Source organism: Bemisia tabaci, chromosome 1, assembly GCF_918797505.1.
Source record: "Bemisia tabaci chromosome 1, PGI_BMITA_v3".
In the NCBI taxonomy this organism is placed as follows: Eukaryota; Metazoa; Arthropoda; class Insecta; order Hemiptera; family Aleyrodidae; genus Bemisia; species Bemisia tabaci.
In genome coordinates this window covers 87700769-87722154 of record NC_092793.1, presented here as the reverse complement: position 1 = coordinate 87722154, position 21386 = coordinate 87700769, and the positions used below count along the sequence as shown (strand labels likewise).

At 39.6% G+C, this 21386-nt stretch overlaps 1 protein-coding gene across 6 annotated transcripts in view; it reads left to right on the top strand.

Moving 5' to 3' along the window:
- Pex6 (peroxisomal biogenesis factor 6) overlaps positions 1–20580 on the top strand; it is a 54086-nt gene extending 33506 nt beyond the window's left edge. For all 6 annotated transcript variants that reach the window (XM_072306384.1, XM_072306385.1, XM_072306387.1 and 3 more), the window contains 5 exons: positions 4254–4362; positions 12267–12383; positions 13590–13667; positions 15797–15939; positions 19931–20580. In XM_072306384.1, the coding sequence (XP_072162485.1) occupies positions 4254–4362; positions 12267–12383; positions 13590–13667; positions 15797–15939; positions 19931–20001 (518 nt within the window). In that variant the 3' untranslated portion in view covers positions 20002–20580. The remainder of the gene's footprint in view (positions 1–4253; positions 4363–12266; positions 12384–13589; positions 13668–15796; positions 15940–19930) is intronic.
- Positions 20581–21386: the final 806 nt, after the last annotated feature.

Sequence of the window (21386 nt, the reverse complement as noted above, 5' to 3'; positions counted from 1 at the left end):
AGTAATCCCTGTCCACAAAAGCGGCAAAAAAATTAAGCTACGAAATTAAGACCCTATCTCTATAATATTACCAAACATCTGAAAAATCTTTGTGAAAGTCATAATGAAGCAAATTTACAATTTAAATTATTTCCTGAGACTCCTCACGAATTCAGAAGAGTGAAGAACTTTAAGTGCACCTGGCAGTGTACAGAATGATAAAGGGCATTGTTGGAGTAAAGAAACTAAATAGGGAAACATTTAAGGTGCAAGATTGACTCCACATTGACCTGGCAAGCACCTTTCATGTTCAATCAAAAAAAAAAAAAAAAGAATTGGGCTCTGGTTGGTATCTGGGAAAAAAGCAATTATTCCAGTAAAATATTTCTTGAAGAAAATGGGACACATATCAGGAATAAAAAAGCTAAATAAACCATACAAATCCCAAAAATATGAATTAAAACATGTGTAGCTCGAGGTCCGATTCTTTGCCTGTCAGTGTTTCTTGTACATATTAATGATCTACAAGGAACTTTTGTCAAATTAGGCATCGAAGTATTGGTAATGTTTGCTGATGATGTCAATATTTTATTATTTGGTGAAAACATACTTAAATACCGGCGCTTCGCGCCGGCATGTGAGGGGGCTTCGCCGCCCCTTCATGGTGCGAGGATCGTACAAGACTTTCCCACTGAAGCCACTGCTCCGCGCCAGCACAGGCTCTTTTACTGTAATATTTAGAAAAATACTGCCACTTTCACAAAATCATAAAGTTCGATGGGAATTTTGATCCAACAATAAGAGTTGTGAAATTTTCATGCAAACCACTAAACTTTATCGTAAATCTCTTCACGATATGTGATGAATTCATATATTCAGAATCGACTTGTCGATATTATGAGGCATGTACAATTAAATAATTGATAAATGATGCCATCTAGTAAAGACGGTGATCCTAAAAACCTTAGCTTTTCTACGATTTATTAGGATCTATTTGATTCATTGACATCATACCCTAGATGTGATTATATTTATATTATAATCTTTCCCTAAGCACGGTAAAGAGCTATCAAAATCCTACCTCAATGGGTAGAATCACTATTCGATGTTTAAATAGTCTTAAAGTAAAACGGGTGAAGGCGAGCATTGATCCCAGGACTTCAAGCAGGCAGTCGATGGCCCTATCCACTCGGACATTGGGAAATGCTGGAAATGACGACGGAAATCAACAACATAGGAGGTTGTTGGTTGTCTGCTAGAGAGCTCTTTCACTCTCCCTGCTGGAAATAGTTCACCATCCGCCCGCTGAGAGCGCCACCGCCTTCGCTCGTATCATATTGTTGTATCCCCGTGTGAACAAACAATAACAAATGTGGACTATGATAAACAAATGCGCTTTCATGAAATGATTAATCATTAAATTTAAATCAATCATGTTCGTGCAGTATTATTATACTAGGGGACTATGCCCCCTGGCCGCTACGTGGCCCAACACCCAGAAGGCGCTTCGCGCTCCATTAGGCTCGCTTAACCAGAAGAACGATCAAAAAATGAAAAGATTTTCATACTTGACCATCTCGTTTGTCCCTCTGGCCGAGAGCGATTGAACCAATAAGAATCGAATAAAAAAAATTGGCATTTATTCCAAACTTCTAGCAAAGACTGAAACGAAACGGAACAAAGCGTTCCATCGCTTCTGAATAGTCTGCACCAAAGGAGCATACCTTCTATTCACCTACCTTACCCTACTAACAGACCAAGATTCTGCATTTCCCGCTTAGTTAAATTTTCCGCTAAAGGAATTCCCGCCATTTCTTATTAGCGGGAATTTCAACTGTTGCCCCCTTTTTTAAGCTTCCTGGTCTTATCTTATACAAAAAAAACTAGGTCCTATTTCCAAAATCTGATTAAAGCAGGCTCATTTTAGACCTATCACCTGTCGATAACCGCAAAAGTCATAGATATCGGCCTAGTAGAACGCTCAAACGAACTATGACAAAAAATATGAATTTACATTGTTTAAAAGGGAAAATTCGCAACTTTACCATGTAATATAAAAAAACCTTGGTCATATTTTAAAAATCTAAACGAAACGGGCTCATCTAGAGACGATTTTCCATCGATAACCGCAAAAATCATGAAAATCGGCCCGGTAGAACGCTGGAACTTAGCGTTACCAGCTATGCAAAAAAAGGAGGCCTTGGAGCTCATAGTTTAGATTTGTGTTCAGTACCTAGTACAGAGGCACCGCGAAAGATGGAATCTGCCGGGAATATTAAGTTCATCAACAACAAACATATTAGTTTCTAATAAAGATCTAAGTGTCAGTTCTTGTGTTAGCTTCGATGATTCATAGTATGTAAGTACCTAATTAGTCGTCTAATTTTGCTTGGTGTGTACCTATGGAGTAATTTTGGAGATAGTATATGATGCATCATATAATGCATTTGAAATCCTAGGTTTCACCTGACTCAAAGCACTTGCTGCTAATTCCGAGGAGTCTCCCGTTTCCTCGAGCATTCAGCCCTCAATGGTGATTTGCTATGGACCCCTCTTCAATCAGGTATTAGATTAGTCCAAAGATCTTTTAGGAACTTAAATTAATGACCCAGGTGGTGCTTTGTGCCAACTTGTATACCATTAAACGCCTTTTTACAAAATCTACTGCCCCTCTCAGTGAGCTCTTCGTGTGATCAAAGTGCCCTCGCTCTATGACGCGTTACCAGCTGATGGCCGTTGCCGTCCCGGTATTCGGTGGGCCCCTTTCATGAGGGGCGTTTTGGTGACCCTCATGATGGGGGCACTGTAGCGACTTTTTCCTCTCCTCATCAAGAAAAAAAAAAAAAATACCTAGTCTGAGCGCTTAAAGCATCTACACTGTAAGCTCCAAGGCCTCCTTTTTTTGCATAGGTAACTGGTAACGCTAAGTTCCAGCGTTCTATCGGGCCGATTTTCATGATTTTTGCGGCTATTGACGGACTGTAGTCTCAAGATGAGCCCGCTCTATTCAGATATTCAAAATATGATCCAGGTTTTTTTAATATTACGTGGTAAAGTTGCGAATTTTCCTATTTAAACATTGTAAAATGTTCTTTGTCATAGTTCGTTTGAGCGCTCTATCGGGCCGATTTCCATGATTTTTGCGGTAGTCGACAGGTGATAGGCCCTAGATGAGCCCGCTCTAATCAGATTTTGGAAATAGGACCCAGGTTTTTTTACAGTCAAGTTATTAAAGAATGCGAATTTACAGAATGCTCCGTGCCTGCTACTGCTATGCGCAGAAGGTTGCGCAGTGGCCAAGTAGCCTGCGCATCAGCTCTACTTATCAACACAAAATTTGCCCCCTGCACATTAAGATGAGCAGTGGCTGAGTCGTCTAAGATGTCGGAAGCGCCCACCCCATATATCCCTAGATGAGGGTTTGATTCCTGACTTCTCAGCTATTTTATTATGACTTGATTATTCGTTGTCTTACTGCTATATTTCATTAATCAGTCATTGCAAAACGTGTCCTTTTGACTTCAATTTTTTTTTCTTTATTCATCATAACAAAAATCATTTCATTCTAAAAGTAAAGTATACCTCATATCGTAATTTTTAGGGGAAAAATAAAACGAACATTGATAGGAGGCTAAAAATAGGGCTGCAAAGTGGCCTATTGATGGCGTGGAGCGCCTACGCCTCCTGGTACAAGATAACGGTGACATGTAGATGTTAAATAGAAGAAGCGATAGAGAGTTTCCTTGGTATATTCCCCTTTTTATTGCTATAAGCTCCGTTGATATTAATTCCCCATCTATGCTCACATAAAGTCGGGTGGCCCAAGTATGCATCATGCTTGCAAGGGCACTCCCCACTTTTTGGCTGGCCCCCATCATTCGTAAAGATTTTAAAATCCAGGAATGTGGTACACTGTCAAAAGCTTTTTTGTAATCAATCCATGCCATTTATAGGTTTCGTTTTTTTTTTAACTATCGACAACGACTCATCTTGATATTAGCAGCTGGTCGTGGCATCCTCTTGCTCCCTTTCGACAGCCCTTTTGCTCTATCGGTAATGCTCCTGTTCTATCTACAATTAGGTAGATCCTTTCAGCCAGCATACCTTTACACAGCTTGTACAATGTGCTCAGACAAGTGATGGGTCTATTATTATATTATTCTTTATTGTATTACGTATTATTATTAATTGACTTTTGGAATAACCCTCCCATGTGTTCTACAAGAATCGAAGTCACAATTTTTGCTCCTAATTTTTGCTTTCTCTTTCCGCAGTCTTTTCCAAAGCAAGATCAGCTTCACCTTGTGTTGTGTTTTTTGATGAGTTGGATTCTTTGGCTCCAAATCGTGGCAAGAATGGTGATTCAGGCGGTGTTGTGGACAGGTACTAGAATATTGGAGTTTTACATTTCATCAGGCAGACTAGTTCAGATAAATTGAATTTGTGGCATAAAATAAGGAAATTCAAAAGCATTATTGTCTCTTGTACTAGGAAACATTATGGTGGCCCAAATTTGGCAATGTCGGAATTTTTTTGGTCTTACCCCCTAGAATTGTTCCATTTGATCAAAAAACACTCTCTGCCAAGTTTCAACCCAATCGGATAATATTAACCCGTGCCAACGGAGCCATCTTTTTTATATGGGATTTTACATTGGAAAACACTTTTTTCCAAAAAAATCCAATTTTCGAAAAATGTGTAATTTCTAGAAAAAATCTGAGGTCATATTCGGCTTCAGCAGGAAAAATTGAGTGGGAAAACATGTATTGGAAACTTCAAAAAAAAATTTTTACCCCTCGTTATAGCGGCGAAACAACTGAAACATCTAGAAAACGCTAAAAAAGGATGAAATGACGGTGATAAATTCGAAATAATTACGAACGTCTGCATCCGAAAACAAAGCTCAACACATGGTAGATGAATCCTATGTACTTTTATTCGCTGCGTCCAAAAATGCTGTCCATTTTTCTCTATTGCATCAGGATTTTCCGGAAAATCGATTTTCTTGTATAAAAAGAGGGTTTTCCGGGGAAAACTCAATTTTCAGGAAATAAACCTCAACATGTGAGGGATGTTTTTTATGTGTTTTTCAACGCTGAGTCCGAAAATTATGTCAAAGTTGCTTCATTACATCGGGCTTTTCCGGAAAACCGATTTTCTTGTTTAAAAAGAGGGTTTTCCCGGGGAAAACTCAATTTTCAGGAAATAAACCTCAACATGTGACGGATGTTTTTTATGTGTTTTTCAACGCTGAGTCCGAAAATTATGTCAAAGTTGCTCATTCCATCGGGCTTTTCCGGAAAATCGATTTACCGGGTTTTCCCTGGAAAATTACCTTTTTTACAGGAAAAATTTAGTCCCTCAGATATAACGGTCGCTGCGGGTAGGGCCAAAAGGGCACTCTACTCCCAACTACCTCTCTCCTTTGGGGCGATCTTTTGCCTCCACCACCGTGGATTGATGGATGAGTTCCACGGGACTCGTTTTAGTAGATATGGGGGTCTTACCACCTACACAGGTCGACGACTCAGGATAGATGAAAGGACTAAGATACGATGGATGGACTACTAAATGGATGATTTTATTTGACAGACTCTACAACTCAAATGATCTGATAACTACTTATTACTCAACACTCTAATCTAAACTCTCAACTCTAAACTCGACAACAATCACTCAACGAAAGGGGGGAGGGGGGGTTCTCGACAAGGCGAGGGTCGCACTGAGTTTTGGGCTCGACGCAGTGAGGAGCAGCTTGGGTGACACCTCGGAGACTACTAAACTTTGAAGGTGGAATCGCGGTCGAGCTTACCATGGGACCCTCCTGAAAGTCCTTAGCTGTTGTTTCTCGTTTCCGGCACTGTATGTTTACGGATTTCCACGTTCAGCGGAAAACCATGCTATCGCGCCGGACCTCTAACAAAACGGTAGATTTGCCCGCTTGCAGGGTGTTGGAAATCGCTGTTTTGTCCGAAATCCGGCGCGGCAGCACGGCGCGCTGGCCTGATGTTTTGAGTTAGTGGCCGTTCACACTATGCTCAGGCGGAGTTTTCGTGGGAAATCCGGGGACTTCAGCAAGCCGGGGCAATGCCCCCGCTCCGCGGCTATCGCCCTCGCCGAAATCGCCATCGCCCCATGATCCGATCGTTATATCAGAACCTTTCAGTGGAATAGAGGGAAACGGTTATGATTTTCGAGTTCACCGTGAAACAACACATGAAAAACCTCTATTACAAGTCGATCGTTCATTTCCTAACAATTAAGTTTTCCCCGGAAAACCCTTTTCTACGTGAAAATCGATTTTCCGGATAATCTCGATGTAATGGAGCAACTTTGACTTCATTTTCGGACTCAGCGTTAAAAAAACTTAAATAACACCCGTCACATGTTGAGGTTTATTTCCTGAAACTTGAGTTTTCCCCGGGAAACCCTCTTTTTATACAAGAAAATCGGTTTTCCGGAAAAGCCCGATGTAATGGAGCAACTTTGACATAATTTTCGGACTCAGCGTTGAAAAACACATAAAAAACATCCCTCACATGTTGAGGTTTATTTCCTGAAAATTGAGTTTTCCCCGGAAAACCCTCTTTTTATACAAGAAAATCGATTTTCCGGAAAATCCTGATGCAATAGAGAAAAATGGATAGCATTTTTGGACGCAGCGAATAAAAGTACCTATGAATCATCTACCATATGTTGAGCTTTGTTTTCGGATGCAGACGTTCGTAATTATTTCGAATTTATCACCATCATTTTATCCTTTTTTAGCGCTTTCTAGATGTTTTAGTTGTTTCGCCGCTATAATGAGGGGTAAAAAATTTTTTTTGAAGTTTCCAATGCATGTTTTCCCAATCAATTTTTCCTGCTGAAGCCGAATATGACCTCAGATTTTTTCTAGAAATTGCACATTTTTCGAAAATTGGATTTTTCTGGAAAAAAGTATTTTCCAATGTAAAATCCCCTATAAAAAAGATGGCTCTGTCGGCACGGGTTAATATTATCCGATTGGGCTGAAACTTGGCAGAGAGTGTTTTTTGATCAAATGGAACAGTTCTAGGGGGTAGGACCAAAAAATTCGCAAAATAAATTTTGCTGTGTATAATTGGGCCACCCTAAGGAAACATTTAGAATCAAAATCTGTAATCAATGAGAGGTGAAGCACTTTCTTGAGGTAAAAGCAACAAAACATACAATAGACTGACTGAATGAAACATTCTCTGTCAGGATGAGATCAGGGACGAATGTAAACAAATCTGACGACAAAACTGAGGATCAGCATGGTACCAACCCATGAAAAAAGTGAATGTATCTGAAAGTATGCACCACACTGCGCTTTGTCCCGGCAACAAGTCCTCTTCAAACTTTCCCTCTTTCTTTGTCACCAGAGAATTGCATAATTTAACACTTTCAATGAAAGGAAGCTTGAACGTGTTGTGCTTTGAACTATGGAAAAATATTCCTCAAACTTACTCCAAGTATCTTGGGGGGGATAAAATATGGGAATATATGCAGGAAAAATAAAAATAAGATAAAAAACCTAGCTAGAAAAAATCATAGCAAATTGACAGTGTGCATCTCGCAAACGCAACTGCAAGCCAAGCAACCAAAAGAGTCAGGCAGAGATTCCTTTTTAGCTTGCCCAAGCGTATACTGCCCTGCTCATACTCAGACGTTTTCTCCCACGTTAAAGCAATCCTAGGGACCGTCTTTTAGCGCATGAAACTTTGGATGAAAGAAAATAACCTTGAGAGGGAGAAATAGAAAACGAATCAGCGCTATAGCCGCAACAGCATCTTTAGAGAGAACTAAAGAGAATTTTAGAGCACTTTAAAGAATCCAAAAAAAAAAACTGAAACAGAATCGACCTACATTTTACCTGCAGGAACAGAATCAGCAATTTTGGAACATGGTTAAGGAATCCCTTTGCTAGTGGTTAGCATTGTTTTCTGTTGTGGTCAGTGCTTTAAACTTGTCGCTGTCAATATCAAGGCACTCGAGATCTTGAGAGATGAGGTACCCAGCAGAGTTTCCAGGGGTCGAATTTTGTCGGTCCTCTCCACCAGCCTCGAATATTTTAGTGAATGTTTTGCCTAACTTGTAATCTATGGGGTTAACTGGGAATGCCCTCTTTAATCCCATTTGGTAGTGTTCAGTTAACCCCATTTGGTAGTGTTCAGTTAACCCCATTTCGGAATTTCAGAGAAAAAAAATCATAAATAGTACTCAATTGGAATAATTACCAAAGTAATCACTGGAAATAGTACATAAAACTATAGATGAAACAATAAAGCACTTACCAAAGCCTTCCTCAAAAGCTAGATATGTCATTTGAGCTTCAGTTCACAGCACCGGGAATTTACTTTTCGCCCCACGAAACACGTTTGTAAACATAACTTCAAAAAAAACAAAGATTATCAACTCAGCGCCAGGTACACTAGTAAGGGTCTATAAACTGATGGAATTGACGCGTAGTTGGTTTTGAGTTTGCCCACCAGGTGGCAGCTAGGTCGAGTGTTCAGTTAACCCGCCGTGCCCACTTAACCCCAGGCTACCCTACTTAGAAGGAGTTTCGACCGCACTTACGTCCGGCTTGGCGCTTCTGATTGGTCGGTGGTGCGGTTTGGACTTATTGATGAATGCTGCTTCTTTGAGTGAAAGAGCCGACAAAATTCGGTCCTAGAGTATCAGCCGCTTCATGAGATGTGATGACAGTTGGCGGCGTAGCCTAGTCTTTCTCCTCATCATCATCCTTTCCAGCCTCATTTGGCTTTAGATGACTTCAGCATTAGTGAGAGTGCCCCATATATCAACGCTGTCATCAACAATAACGACCGTCCCGATTTTACAGATAGGTAAACGAGTATGAAAGTGGTGTGTAAGTTCCATCAAAAACAACCGATGTGGGTTTTCGAATTACAGAGCATATCATCCAATCACTTCAAATTGAAAAGCGTTGGGTCCATTTCCTTCAAGTTATCATTTTTTTTTTAACTTGGAAGAGGGAATACTTCCGGTACAAGTATTACTGACGGGCCACAGGCCAACGTCGGTAGTATACACTATCTTGCTTGAATGAAAAGTACATTTTATTTTAAAGTAAAATTAAAAAATTAATCAATATCAAGAAACGACCTGACAATACTTGACGTGCTTATGACGACGGACTTCTGCACTGAATGAAGCAGGTAACTCTCTATTCCAAATTCTGGAAGATGTTAAACTAAACTTTTTGGAACCATCCCCGTTACTGACATTATAAGGGGCTTGATGCAAACAATTTTCAGGTTCCATAACCGCTTCATTTTCGCAGCTAAGGGCAGATATTTCGCCATCTTTTTTTGATACTTCAGCTCCAAGTTATGATTATTAGGGATGCTAATATCGATGATGTAAGCGGTGCGATCTCACTTGTCAACAAGCACTATGTCCGGCCTGTTAACCATGATGGCTTTATCAGTAAAGATCGGGGTGTCCCAATAAAGCCCGAAGTGCTGATTCTCCAGGGCTGTGGCAGGGCTATATTTGTAGTAGGGTTCAGCAGTTTCACAGAGTTCTCGATCCTTGGCCAGCGCTGGGTGTATAATTTTAGCCTTGTTATTATGCCGCTCAGTATATTCCTTTCCTGTAAGCAATGCGCAACCAGATGTAATGTGATCTATTGTCTCCAATGCAGCGTTACTTTTTCGACAATTATCACTCTCGACCTTCTCCTTCAGTATATACCTCTTGTAATTTCTGGTACTAATAACTTGGTCTTGCATTGCGAGAACAAACCCTTCCGTTTCTAGATACAGCTGGATTATTATTATTATTATGTATTTTCCTCACAAAAATAAATAATTTTTGGATTTAAACCGATTGAAAGACTTGGCCACGGCCCGTCTTTCAAACTTAGAGCCTTTTAAAATTGCTAAAATTTGAGAGTTCATAAACTTTTTAAAAAGAGTTGTCAAAATTTTAAAAAGATTGATAAAGTAAAAGAGTTGTTAAAAATTTAAAACGATTATGAAAGTAAAAGAGTCGTTTAAAAAAATGTAAGCTAAATAAACTACGATATTAGCAGTCGGTCACATAATTAAAAATAATAATACAGTCACTGCCCTGAGCTTAGGTTTGATCTAGTGGTATTATAGGTGTGCAGGATCACAGCTTCCTGGCTTTGGGTGTGAACGTTTTCACTTAGGTGAAGCTGCTTCAGATGTCTTAGGAAAGAATAAGGAGTGACCCCCGTGACGGATTTTATAAATGGTACTATAATTACTTCTTTAAGCTTCCACAGTCGCTGTATTTCAGTTGCTAAGGGCAGATACTTTCCGATCTTATCCCTATACTTAGCATATACGTTGGCATCAGCAGGGACTGAGATATCCAGGTGCACAATGCTCTGCTTCTCACCCAGAAGGACCATATCAGGAATGTACTCTTCTCATAAACAATAAGAGGAAGCTCTTTACGTTCAACCCAAGTAGCATTTCTTAACAGAAAAATCGCTATATATTGCAATTTTATTGGCGACAAAATCGCTAGGCTAGGATCATCAACATCTGAGCAGTTATTCTCGATCTTATCGGGATAAAATCGCGATTTAATCGCCCGTCAATTTATCGCGATATTTTCGAAATTAGAATTGCGATAAATGGCGATTTAATCTCGATTTAATCTCGATTTTATCGACGAAAATTGATCATGATTTTATCGAATCAAAAATTGCTTTGTGTAGCGATTTAATTGCCATCTATCGCAATTTTTAATGCGATACTATCTCGATATGTTGCCAACGATATAATTACAATAACCAACCGATAAAATCTCTAATTAAACATCTAAAAAAAAAAAAAAAAAAAAATCGATAAAATCTCTATTTATCGCAATCACTGCCACTTGGGAATAGGGATGTAGTGAACTCTGGACATAGAAACAAAAATAACATCAAATTGCCAATAACAGGAGATCCCCATGTGTTCGAGGAAGGACCAAAAGCAGAATGCATCGGAGCCTTCAATCATCTGCCTAAAGAACTAAAAGCAATAAAAGATCAAAACATTTTTAGAGACAGAGCTCAAGGCAAAGGTTTTTTTTAATAAAATAGAGGAATTTTTCGAGCAAAACGTTTAAATGTAGCCTTAAATTTTTTATATTTTAAATGTAATCATTGTTTCATTTGAAATAAATTGTACGCGTATACTTTGTAATAAGTGAGAGAAAAAAACACTAAAGAGTGGCCAGAACTGTATGAAACAAGGTGGAGAAATGGTGCTGGGTCCACACCATTTCGCGGGGAAATCAAAGCCAAGAAGTTCCAAAAATTATAATTAGAGTGAAAACTATTTTTTTTTTTTAACTCTAATGAGTACCAGTACAAAACTGAGGAGGGAGAATGTTCAGCTCAGGCAGTTTGCATTGGAATATCAAGTTGGAGCCACGCCGAGAGATCTATACCAGTTTGCACCTTTTTTAGACCTCATTAGCAGATCACACTTGTCAGTGGACCCAACTTGTCATGCCGCAAAATCCAAGACGGCGTTAAAACGCTGTCATGGATATAACCCGAGGTATGACACAAAAGTGTGATCCTCGCACCATCTACCGTCACTGCTGAACAACTCTCATAACAAAACAAGGAAAACCCGAAAAAAAGGTTAGACCCAAGACCCTAACCAGTATAGATCTCTCGGCGGGGCTCCAACTTAATTTTCCAATGCAAACTGCATGAGCTGAACACTCACCCTCCCCCCCCCCCCCTTCAGTCTTGTACTGGTACTCATTAGAGTGAAAACAAATTTATTTTTGACTCTAATTATAATTTCTGGAACTTCGTGGCTTTGATTTCCCTGCGAAATAGTGTGGACCCACTACCATTTCTCCACCTTTATAATAAGTAAAAGTAGTTTTTAAGTAGTTTTTTAAGGTGACAATAAACTCAATGGAAATGTGAATTGTTTTTCATTAAATATTATTATTATAAAAGGGGAACTGAGCACCTGGCGGTCGGTATTTGCGAACGACTCACAACCCGCAGATAGAACTTAACCTAGGCAGGAAGGCATAGTGCCAACCTATACACTAATTCACCATTGAGATTGGCGTTGCCAACCTTGGATGATTTTCTGAAACAACGCTAAGGACGCCCCTTACAGCGCAACGTAGTCGTAGTGGCGAATCTCGTCCCTAGATCACATAGAATTACCTAAACATCAAGTATTAGCCATTTTTACAACGTAAGCCTCTCCAAAAGAATTGATTTCTTATTTTTCTCTTGCTATGAACCCGTCTCTATTTTTTTGCAGAGTTGTGTCACAATTTCTGGCTGAAATGGATGAAGTGCAGAAATCAGATGGAATTTTTGTACTTGCAGCAACTAATCGACCAGATTTGATTGATCCTGCATTACTACGTCCCGGAAGGTATGCAACCTGATCTAACACATTTTCACTGAACCTGTAGTTTCGGTCTTAATTCGATATTTTAGAGGAGGAGGACTAATTGGAGTTTCCCAGCAAATGACAAGTTTTCATGTCTCAGTGACGAATAATAATGTCAGAAAGCTTTTCAACAGGAAGGAAAATATGAAAAATAGGTCTCACTTGTTTCAGTTTGAATCAGATCAGACACTGGATTTATGCTGATCTCTACAAATTGACATAAACTGTGTATTTAGTGTCATCAATGATCAAAAAGAGTCATTACGAAATGTGAACAGCATTCTGTGCAAATGCTGAGCTCAATGCTGTCTAATTGAATTACATTTTGCTATAAGAAGGTACTATATCTGACTCATTTTCAAAAATAACATATGTGCCATCGGTCTCCCTTTGTAGATATGTGATCCTAAAGATTAGCCAAAAATAGTCGTTCTATATGTACTTATTTCAAATTTTGGTCCATAGCTCCTTACGTACCTCGTTTACCATTTACCCATATTCCCCTCTACCAAACCCTAGGGTTTGGTAAATGGGAGTGCCAGGAACTAACAGGATGTGAGGTGGACCTAGGAATCACTGGGCATTCGAAGCCTGTATCAGGAATTTTTTACTAAATTGCGTATGAGAGTGGTTGCATTGAGCTGCTAGGCACGCAGATCCGTTGGTTAGGCAGGAGAGCAGTGATCTTGTGGTGATGTAGGAGGGGCTCAGGGGAAGTTTGTGCACTATTTCTGAAGTTCATGATTTCCGAAAATCATCGAAGCATCGATAATGTTAATCGCTGAATTATAAAAGTAATATGCAGTTCCTCAGGTTTGCAGAAAACACCTCCACACGCATAAGTGGTTTTCACAGGATGGTCCCCTATTCCTGCCCCTTTCCTCTAGTTTTCCTCTCATTTATAGTTAACTTGAACAAAAATCTCCATAAGTTGTACGGAAGGTCACACAATTTTATTTCGGTCAATTGGGATACAGCTTTGTGACTTGAACTTTAAAATCCTGAGGAGGGGAGGGTTCTTAAAGAATCTCCTTTTTCGAGCTTTTGGCTGCTTCTCCAAAATTTCTCTCCAGTGAGTGATGAGAATTATTCAGACTGGGGGTGTGTCTTCAATTATTGACGGCACATAACTAGCTTTGTAAGTCTATATTATTCTGTGGTTACCTATTGCCCATTCTCTTCTTCCAGATTGGATAAATTAATCTATGTTGGTCCATGCAAAGATGAGGAATCAAAACTACATGTTTTGAAGTCATTAACTAGAAAGTAAGTAGGCATTATATTTATTTTCAAATCTGTTTGTCTGTTTACTGAACAAGATTTATCAAAACTTTGAAAGCTCCGTATGAAAGATGAATCTTTTCTTGAATTTCTCGGTAAATTTTTATTATCAAAGTAAATAATCGATAATAAATATTAATATAATATTAATATTTAATAATTAATATTTGATAATAAATATTAGTTTTTTTCCTCGTCAAACAGTTGGGCCATGCATCTTTGGTAGTCATTTAGATGATACCAGTGGGATACTCTCCCTAAAAGTCTATGCTTTTAGAGTTGTAGCCTCGTTTACTGCATTCTTGATGTGACATTTCTTTTTGAAATTTGGGAAAAAGATAGAAATCTTGGGTTGTTAGAGCCATATACCAACCCGTCAAAAAACCCTGTGCCTGTGTGGAGGAAAAATAAGCTTTTGCTGTGTGTCTTTTAATTTTTACTTAATGAGTTTAGAGGAATTATATCATGCCAAAATTATAATAAAAATTGAAATATGAGCATAGGAAAAAAGAGGATTAAAACATAATCACTTGCTCATTAGGAATTTTCATGCATTTAATCATTTTCTCTTTCTGTCTCACAGACTTTTTTGATGGGGCACAGGGGTAACCTCCACACAGGTTAAATTTAAAAGTTCAGAGTCCCCCTGTGCCCCATTAGATTAGTCTCTGAGGACAACGGGACCCTCAAAGGAGGGGTATCGTTAAGGGCCTTTTTTGACCCCCCCCTAGAATCTGGTTTATGCGGGGTTTCCAAGTTGACTCAATATATTTTACGGAAATAATCATGATTTAGTCCATAGGCCACTGGATTGGTGTTAAACTGTTGCCTAAACATAGGTCTGCAGGCGTATTTTAGCGAAAAATCGTGTTTTTCTATCACTCCGCGGCTTTTTTGACACCGAGCGCATCGTCTAACTAAAACGAGCTTTTGATATGTTATTAAGGAAGCTTTAGGACACATTTTAACCCCAGTTTGGTTTTAGTTAGAGGGTGCGCTCATAGTTAAAAAAAACTTTTTCAAAAGTCGACGTTTAAGGGACATCCAAAAAAATCTTCGGGAATTCCGTCGTTAAGGGTTTTTTTTGGCTACAATTAACGAATGCTCCTTGTAAGGGTTTGACAAGGCTTGATAACTGCCCTCGATAAAATACGTAGCATGCATACAGTTGGAGAGACGTGTTCCCTAAGATTTTTGCTGATGTCCCTTCGTCGACTTTTGAAAAAGTTTTTTTTAACTGTGAGCGCATTATCTAACTTCAACCAAACCGGGGTTAAAATGTGTCCTAAAGCCTCCTTAATAACATATCAAAAGCTCGTTTTAGTTAGACGATGCGCTCGGTGCCAAAAAAGCCGCAAAGTGACAGAAAAACACGAATTTTCAAAATCCGTTATTTTCACTGCTGTTTGTATGGAAAATTCAATTTTTTTGGGACAAAATTGAAGGAAATCTCCTTGTAAGAGTCCAACAAGGCTTATAACTGCCCTCGATAATATATGTAGCGTGTATACACTTCGATAGACGTGTTCCCTAAGATTTTTGCTGATGTCCCTTAAACGTCGACTTTTGAAAAAGTTTTTTTTAACTATGAGCGCATCCTCTAACTAAAACCAAACCGGGGTTAAAATGTGTCCTAAAGCCTCCTTAATAACATATCAAAAGCTCGTTTTAGTTAGACGATGCGCTCGGTGTCAAAAAAGCCGCGGAGTGATAGAAAAACACGATTTTTCGCTAAAATACGCCTGCAGACCTATGTTTAGGCAACAGTTTAACACCAATCCAGTGGCCTATGGACTAAATCATGATTATTTCCGTAAAATATATTGAGTCAACTTGGAAACCCCGCATAAACCAGATTCTAGGGGGGGGCCAAAAAAGGCCCTTATGGATACCCCTCCTTTGGATTCCTTGCGGTCAATTCCCTAGCTATCCCCGCAATCCTGGATTTCGTACGACCCTTAACCGAAAAAAAAGGCCTGGTACGATAGGTCTGGGCCACCCTGTATATCATTTTGACGAATCCCTTGGACTTTCAATGTTCATGGGCTGTTTTTTATTAGTTAGCAAACTTTTTTAAATACCTGACCTTTACTTCTTCTGCTCGGCACCCTCAGATACAATTTAGATGAAGACGTGGACCTGGCAGTGATTGTGAAAGATTTAACCAAGAGAGTCACAGGAGCTGATATCAGTGCTATTTGCTCAGCAGCATGGTTGAATGCAGTAAGACGCCTTATCACCAATCATGAATCTGATGGTGAGAATACTTTTCCTACCTATTTGGTTTGTATGATCTCAAATTGTAGTCCGTTCTTACATACACCGCAGGCTGGAATAGGGAATTGACCCCAAGGAATCCGAATTTCATGGTCCCGAAACCCCCCCCCACTCCCCCCTTGGGAGGTAAAGGGGGGGTCACGATGCTAAAAGTCACGGTTCCCGACCGAATTGCGGATTAGTCGCATCAGAATTGAAAAGCACGGAGAATTTCACGTGAAACTGACCCCTAAAAATCCATAATCGGCCCATCCAAGGCCCAAAAATGATCCCCTAAAGAGGGGGGCAGTACCCCCCTCCATAATTTCTCTTTGGTCTCAAAATTGACGTAGATTCTCCAGAAAAAGATGGATTCCCAGGGAATCGACCCCGAGAAATCCAAATTCCATGGTCCCGAAGCTCCTCTAGCCTCCCTTGGGGGGTAAACGGGGGGCCCAATTTTAAAAATCGGGGCTCCTTTCCGAATCGCAAATTGATTGCATCCAAATTGAGGAGCAGAACACTTTTACATCTTAAGTGACCCCCAAGAGTTTTAATTGACCCCCCTAAACGGCAGAAAGTAACCCCTGAGGAGGGGGGCTTCGCCGCCTCCAAAAGTTTCTCAAGATTCCTTCTGGTCGCAAAGTTGACGTCGATTCTCCAGAAAAAGACGGTTATCCAGGTAATCGACCCTGAGGATTCTGAATTTCATGGTCCCTAAGCTCCGCTACCCGCCCTTTTGGGCAGAAACCGTCTTTTTCTGGAGAATCGACGTCAACTTTGCGACCAGAAGGAATCTTGAGAAACTTTTGGAGGCGGCGAAGCCCCCCTCCTCAGGGGTTACTTTCTGCCGTTTAGGGGGGTCAATTAAAACTCTTGGGGGTCACTTAAGATGTAAAAGTGTTCTGCTCCTCAATTTGGATGCAATCAATTAGCGATTCGGAAAGGAGCCCCGATTTTTAAAATTGGGCCCCCCGTTTACCCCCCAAGGGAGGCTAGAGGAGCTTCGGGACCATGGAATTTGGATTTCTCGGGGTCGATTCCCTGGGAATCCATCTTTTTCTGGAGAATCTACGTCAATTTTGAGACCAAAGAGAAATTATGGAGGGGGGTACTGCCCCCCTCTTTAGGGGATCATTTTTGGGCCTTGGATGGGCCGATTATGGATTTTTAGGGGTCAGTTTCACGTGAAATTCTCCGTGCTTTTCAATTCTGATGCGACTAATCCGCAATTCGGTCGGGAACCGTGACTTTTAGCATCGTGACCCCCCCTTTACCTCCCAAGGGGGGAGTGGGGGGGTTTTCGGGACCATGAAATTCGGATTCCTTGGGGTCAATTCCCTATTCCAGCCCGCGGTCTCCGACTTTGTACGACCTAAAACAACAGAGAAAAAGGCCTGGTACGGGTGGTCTGAAACACCCTGTATACATTAATGCACAGTGCTCCTGAAGGGGGTTTAAATCGATGTCTGTCGTGAACGAAAAATTTGAGCTGAAATGTCAAGAAAAGCATCCTCAGCTACTAAAAACCACAATTTCCAAATAGGTTGTTGGAGCTCCTGGAGAAATAATCACGATTTTATCGGTTTCTTAGGCTGTTTTTGGATGAATGGCTCATGTGAGGCAACTAAATTCCCCTCCTGCCACATTTTATATTGGATTGATCTCATTTTCTAGTATGTTATTCTCCTGTATGAGGTACGATTTTTCTGAAATTTTCATGGCGGAGAAAATTTCTTGTTTGTTTTTTATGTTTCCGTTACAACATTGCAAAGTTCCAAACTCTAAATTAAGGATTTTGCGAAAAAATTTGGGCATTTCTAAAATGGGAGTAATTTTAAAATGGTTTGGGGAAACTGTGTTAACTACATTCAAGTTAATAAAAAGTAGTGCTTATAAATTAGTTTTTACATTTGCAGCGGCACGCATTCATACCTCGCAAAATGCCTGGAGTCGACAGAGGACTCGACTTGTTAAAGTCATATTTGTGTATGTGGCAACATTGACGGAGACATTAACTTTTGATGCAAAAACCGTGCCAGTTACGTAAAAGTGCGTAATAAGTTGTGCTTGCAGAACATTTTTTGTTTAACCCTTGCGCGGCAGGTCAAATGGCTGGAAACTGCAAAATCCGTAAATCAGGCTCGCGCGCGGCTCAACTTTAATGCCTATGTGGCACGGCTTCGGGGTTATGATTTTTTTTTTTAATATGTTCATCACTAACCCAATGAGCCAGTTGGGCTGAATTTTTTTATTGCATACTATGAAAGTACTAGGTGGAGTGAGTATACTTAATTTTTTTCAGATTTTTTTGAGGACTCTGGTCTGTGAAATACCACTTTAAAAACACCTTAAATTGAAGGTCTCTGAAACGCTTTTTGAATCCGGGCTGTTGGCGCCACACGCTTGACGCCATTGTGTAACGTCACACGTTAGGTGACCCTTGGTTTATTCATAGAATAATAGCTACCAGAAAGTCAGCAGTCGGTCATCTTTGCTCTGATTCTTGAAATCCCCGCGAACCCCGTTTAGCCTACCTCGCGAGGAAAAAGAGCGAAGTCCGGCCGCTCTTACCCTACGTCTCCCTGCCGTCTCAAATTTCGCGGGGAAAAAAGAGCGAAGTCCGCTTCGAAAAAGTGACTATACGCAATCTTACGGGAGGATCTGCCAGTTACCTTTCTGTTAGCTATTATTCTATGGTTTATTTCGAATTAGTCCGAACGACATGGCCGCTGCCCGGTTTGTTTATTTAGCTAAAGTTTCTATTTTTGACAGTATATTGTGAATTAGGGGTAAAATTTTGACTGAAACACAAGTTCACTGAAGCTCTCGGTTTGGTCCGAAACTAACTCCTTCTTGATGACAAAGGCGTTAAAGTTCACGAATTTTATTCGACAGGCGACCGCAACGGATCGGACTGAAATGAAACTTTAGGAATGTTCCTATCTCATAGGGGACCATCTTTTGGGGGAGTCAAAATTTTGGGGCCCCCGCCCCCTCAGGGGGACGGGGGCCCAACTTTTTTTTCCAAATAGCAACCCCTATCTTGTGATACCTCATTCGGAAAAGCATAAAAAACTAAGAATTTTGGCGCAAACCGCAGATTAATTTTTGACCGATGTATGATAGGTCAAAGGTCAAATTTGACCTATTTTCAACAAATCATAACTCCGGTCCAAATTATCGTAAGGAAAAAAATAAAACGGGAAAATTTACCAAATTGTGTTCGCTTTTAAGTTAAAATTGCAGAAATCACTTCGAACTAATTTTAAGGGGGGGAGGGGGTTCAGACCCCCTATTAAGTCAATTCAAAGGTCATTCAATTTTCCCGCGAAATAAGCCAATTTCCCCTAGATTTACCTTCTTATTATCTCAGTATGGTCAAAATCAGTTCAATATTACGTTGGCAAGTCCCCAAATTTCGGGAAAAGTTAAAAAAAAACGAAATCTAAACGGTCAAATTTAATCACCTTAAATTTCGTTTTTTTTTTTTTTGTCATTAGAGGATGATTTATCTTTCAAGATCAAGTCTCTTAGTAGCTTGGTTTCGAAATGGGCGCATCAGTCTACTTACTTCTGAGACACCCCTTGTGGTTGCTTTGGCTCTTTCTGTACCGCAATGTTTAGTTACGATGTGAATGTTGTCGTTCTACATATAGCTACTGTCCTAAAGAACCTAAAATATATTATAATTACTTCCTTTTAGATGTCTTCTTTTTTCAATTTAATTAACATGAAAAGAAGGTTTTGTCTCCCTTGGATATTTGTGCACCTTAAAGTCATCAAGAGCTGTTCCTTCTTCTCAACCGTGAAAAAGTAGCTCATTTGGTATTTAAGAGTTTCGGCTCAAAATGTTTCATCTTATCTCTTATATCAATTTTGATATCCATACATTTTTTATATTTATACATCAGCAGATGTGGTATCAGCTCGTGTCTTTTGCCCTAGCAGAAAAAGTTATTGTACCCTCTTTTCTTTCCTTTTATTTACAGGAGGAACAATTTTTAGTGAGACAGTAGTCGTGAAAAAAGAGGATTTTCATACCTCTATCAAAGCTCTGTGATGTTGATTTAACTAACCAAGTCACCATTTCTTCAAGGGACCCAGGCAGAGAACCATGTCATGGATGATGCTGAAACAGGACATGATTGGCATTTCACAACGGTGATTCTGTATCTTCAAATGTTGCTTAATTAAACTCATTGAGAGAAATTGTAATCGATAATATTTTGTTGTATCGTTATTTGGTACGGCCTTGTTGCTACAGCCAATTTTCAAGACATTTGTTGCGGTCTCGAATCGCACTGAGAGTTTTTGCCATCACCATCTCCACGGAACAGGGCTGTTCTCAAATCCTGTCATGGTTACTTGGAATTAGTATTGAAACTTTCATTATTAACACAACTAATTCTCCAAAAGTTGAATTTTGTTTTTATTTTCCTTTTTCTTTGGAAAAAGGTTCTGAGTGGTGTATGTATATTTTTTATATTTTATTTTCTACTTTTTTCAACACTGTTGATCAGACATATTTTAACTGGAATGTCAGACTTGTGCTGTCGCTCTCGATGAGATAATTTTCAATCAATTGTGGAATCTGAGTTTATTTCTATATAAATTTTATTTAAATTATTTGGCAGAAAAATGTGTGCTCCTTCATTTTCAGTTCAGATCCCTTATTTCACGTGATATGTTCAAAAACTTATCTATAAATGATTCCTGTAAATGCAAATTTACTATCCAACCTGAAAAATGCTTTGCATAGAACTAGTTGAATGATTCTCTTGTTCAGGATTACCTGTGAATACTTTAGAGTAAATATTTTGTCCCAAAAATAATGTGACTGGTTCCCTAACGAGTGAGAAAATAAAACGAACAGAATGCAACCTTAACGAACTTAAAAAGTAGCTTATTTGCTGTAAAACAACCCTTGTAAAGCTCAATTGGACGTATTTCTGCTAAACAGAACCAAGCGCCATAGAGGGAAGAAGGGGAACGCAGGTTGGATTGGCGGGTGCAGTCGGACGATGAGTTCGTTCCGTCTCATGTTCTTACTGCTTTTTATGGTGCTTCGTTCCCTTTAGCAAAAATACATCCTATTAGTCACCACTTATGTGATATTAAAGATTGTTTGATAATGTTTTCTCTTGTAATGGTTTGTGGCTAGTGAGTCGATTCTTGCAAGGTATAAATGATGAATAGTCATTAAAATCAATTTAAAACATATTAATTTACTGAGGTTCCGAAAGGAACATTTTTACTTGTGTTATTTGAATGCTAGTGCCACCACAGTTAATATCAGGTAATGGAATGGCAAAAGTTTTACCGACTGGAACGGTTGGAGGTGCTCAGCATCTTATTTACTTTTTCTAACTAAGCTTTCTCTTGCTTTTTTAATCTTGATACAAGTAATCTTGGCATTGCAATTATAAGCGAGGGGGTATGTCTTGG